We start from the raw sequence: 3,216 nt of genomic DNA, 5'->3' as shown, positions 1-3,216 counted from the left end.
GGTTGCGCAACGTCTTCAAGGTTGCAGAACATGTGACCAATGACTGCTAGACATACCATGGACTTGGATGAATGAGAACCTTCCCGGTACGGTGGTGACCAGAGCTTGCCTCAACCAAGCCGGATCTACTCCACATGGGAAGATCGGTCCGGGGCGCGTTCGACCTTCACAATGTCCTTCCGAATAGTCAAATGGGAGGAATTTAAAAAAAAAACAACAACCAAAAGATTTGGAGAATTACGGGCTACAAACCTCACACAAGGGGGAGGGAACAAAGAATCATAGAGTTCAGGAAGAGGAAGGGAAAGACTGGCTCCCGGAACCTCAGAGGGTTACCATGGAGACGGGTGGGAGTCACGAGAGTACGGGGCTCCGGGCGGAGCGTCCGCCTCACACACAGAGACGGGTTCCTGGCAGTCTGGATCCGCGGTGGGCGGTCTCACACGACGACCGCTGTGGGGGACTCCGCCTCCGGCTCATCCTGCTGGGTGGGTGGCGGAGATTCGGCCATGCTCCCGAAGGACGGGGAGGGGCGGAGCAGGGGGGTGCGCTCGTTGTCGCTGTCGTCTCCCCGTCCGCCGGCTTCTTCTCCCCCTCCCTCCGAGTCCGAGTCGTCCTGCGAGCGGAGGACGCGGTGCTTGCACACCGGGCAGTTCTTCTTGGTCTTGGTCAGCCAGGGGTCCACGCAACCGCTGTGATAGGCTGCAATGAGAGGAGGAGCTATGACATCATCGACTCAACCCAGCCCCCAGGAAACGTCCCATGTATATCCCAAACACCAAATCCCACATGTGACGGGATATGGGGGGGTCTTACCGTGCGAACACGGGAGAACGCGGAGCTTGTCGCCCTCTTCATATTCCTCCAGGCAGATGGCGCACACTTCATAGGGGTCTCCTGCACAGGACAGCAAGGACAAAATTAGAGACTCCCTTTCCCTTAGCTCACAAAAAAATAATAATTCGGAGACATTTTATCTGAAAGCAGCTGAACGGTTTCTTCTATTGCTTGGGGGGAAAATCTGCCCCGTTACAAGGGACTGTTAGAGACTACAGCTATGCTCAGATACCCCGTTGGAGGCTTCTATCGTGCTGCAAGAGATTGTTAGAGACTATGGCCAGGCTATAGTGGATTCTTAGATGCTGTTGCCCTGTTGGAAGGGACTGTCAGAGACTACGGCCATGCTAAGATAACCCGTTCTATCGTTCTGCAAGAGAGTCCAGGTCACAGCGGATTCCTAAGTGCTGCTGCTGCCTTGTCACAGGGGGACTAGAAGGGACTGCCGCCATGTTAGAAGCCTCCACCAGGGTATCCGAACACGCTAAAAGGGACTGTCAGAGGCTACGGCCGGGGAAGGATACCCTGTGGAAGGCTTCCATCATGTAACAAGTGACTGTTAGAGGCTACGGCCGTGCTAGGATACCCGGTTGGTGGCTTCCATCGTGCTACAAGAGATTCTTCGAGACTATAAACGTGTTACAGGGTATTCTTAGATGCTGCTGTTGTGTTACAAGAAAGTGTCTGCTGCCATGTAACCAGAGACTTGTCATGCTGCAAGAGACTGTTAGGGGTTCTGTATTGTTAGAAGAGGCCACAGAGCCGGCTGCAATGTTACAAGTGACTTGGCACTTACTGCTAAGGTTGCAGGAGACTGCTAAGTGACTTCTGCTTTGTTACGAGAGACTTGGCAGTCTCCTGTAACATATGAGCTGGTGCCAAACCATTTGTAGCATTGCAGGAGTCACTTAGCAGTCTCCCGTAACGTATCGGCAAACGCTAAGTGACTGCTGACATGTTACAAATGACTCGGCAGTAGCCGATACGTTGCAGGAGACTGCTAAGTGTGACGGCTGCCATGTTACTAGAGACACACACAGCAGGTTCCTTTACACAGTTACCGGAGACCAACGGGGACTGCCAGCGTGTTGCAAGAGACTGTTAGGAGATCGCCTCTTTGTTACACACGACTGTTAGAAACTGTTGCCACCTTTAGCAGAGACCGAGCAGCAGTTGCCGTGGTCGAACTTGCTGAGAGTTGCGGGTCGAAGAAGACGTCCCCGACCGGCCCAGATGCGATTTCCCTTTACTTCCTGTTTTGTCCGACAAAAGCCAGACAGGAAGTGAGGGGAAATCTGTCCAATGGACACACAAAGTAGCAAATATTGCCCCTCCCCTAATCCTCCCTCCCCACCCCCATCTCCCCTCCCCCCCGCACTGACCTTTCTTAAACTTATGAATGGGGATCTTCTTCAGCTGATCCTTAGACAGGCGATTCCGGCGCATCTTCTTCCTGTGCTGTACACAGCGCACCACCTACAGGAAGTAGAGGACAGGAAGTGTCACACATTTGTATCAGGGGGAGGGGGGAGTCAGTGATCACATTGTATATGCATAAAATACAATAAAGTTTTAGTTTCTTTTTAAAACGGGAAATACATGAAATTGAGACTTCCTGTCCTGGGGTGACAACGCTCACTGCGCTGTATCTATGGAGGAGCAGCGTTGTCACCCCGGGAGATACAGACAGTCCGCGTTGATCCCGCCAGAGGCAGCGAGTCCTCGTCACTTCCTGTGAGAGGAACTGACACCCCCAAACAAATGTTCTCTTCATTCAAATCCATCTTCTACGGTAGGCAACCTCGGCCTCATGGTGAAACTACAAATCCCAACATGCCTGTGCCCCTGGGGGGGTCATGCCTGTGGCTGTCAAGAGTCTTGCAGTGCCTGATGGGAGTTGTAGTTCCACAACAGCCGGACGGCCGAGGTTCTAGAAACAGCAAATCCCGGCAGGAGACAGTCGGGGACGTGAAATACGAGACTGCTAGAGACCGCGGCCCCTTCACAGATCAGCATTTCCGCCCCTGACCGCTGGGATCTGGGGGGCCACACAACAAGAACCAAAGGGCCACGTGTGGCCCCCCCCAGATGGTACCCCAGGGGCCTAGGACGTTTGCACAGTGCTGGATGTATATAATGAATGCGGTCCCCGTTGGCGGGCGGCAGCCGAGGGGTTAATGGGCGGAGGCGGCCGTCAGGTTGGAGACAATAGCCAAGTCTGGCAGGTGCCCGAACAATAGCTTGTTATACACAGCAGGTGAGTGGGGAGGCGGAGGACGCACAATGACCTGCGTGCTGAGCGGAGGAACCATTGCCAGCGCACGGGCCCCCCAGCTCCACCCAGGTCTCATTGTTTCAGTTCTGGGTGGATGGCGTGGG

At 54.1% G+C, this 3,216-nt stretch overlaps 1 protein-coding gene across 1 annotated transcript; it reads right to left on the bottom strand.

Annotated features, from left to right (window-relative positions):
* Positions 1-436: 436 nt before the first annotated feature.
* LOC108800603 (E3 ubiquitin-protein ligase RNF13-like) lies at positions 437-2,337 on the bottom strand. Its single transcript, XM_018572583.1, has 3 exons — positions 2,220-2,337; positions 817-897; positions 437-702 (listed from the first exon to the last, which is right to left on the bottom strand). The coding sequence occupies exons 1-3, from the start codon at positions 2,281-2,283 to the stop codon at positions 440-442; spliced, it is 408 nt and encodes a 135-aa protein (XP_018428085.1). The 5' UTR covers positions 2,284-2,337; the 3' UTR covers positions 437-439.
* Positions 2,338-3,216: the final 879 nt, after the last annotated feature.

The sequence above is a fragment of the Nanorana parkeri genome, unplaced genomic scaffold (assembly GCF_000935625.1).
Source record: "Nanorana parkeri isolate BGI_ZX_2015 unplaced genomic scaffold, ASM93562v1 scaffold2079, whole genome shotgun sequence".
NCBI classification, from domain to species: domain Eukaryota; kingdom Metazoa; phylum Chordata; class Amphibia; order Anura; family Dicroglossidae; genus Nanorana; species Nanorana parkeri.
The sequence above is the reverse complement of the archived record's forward strand: the minus strand, read 5'-3'. Positions and strand labels throughout refer to the sequence as shown.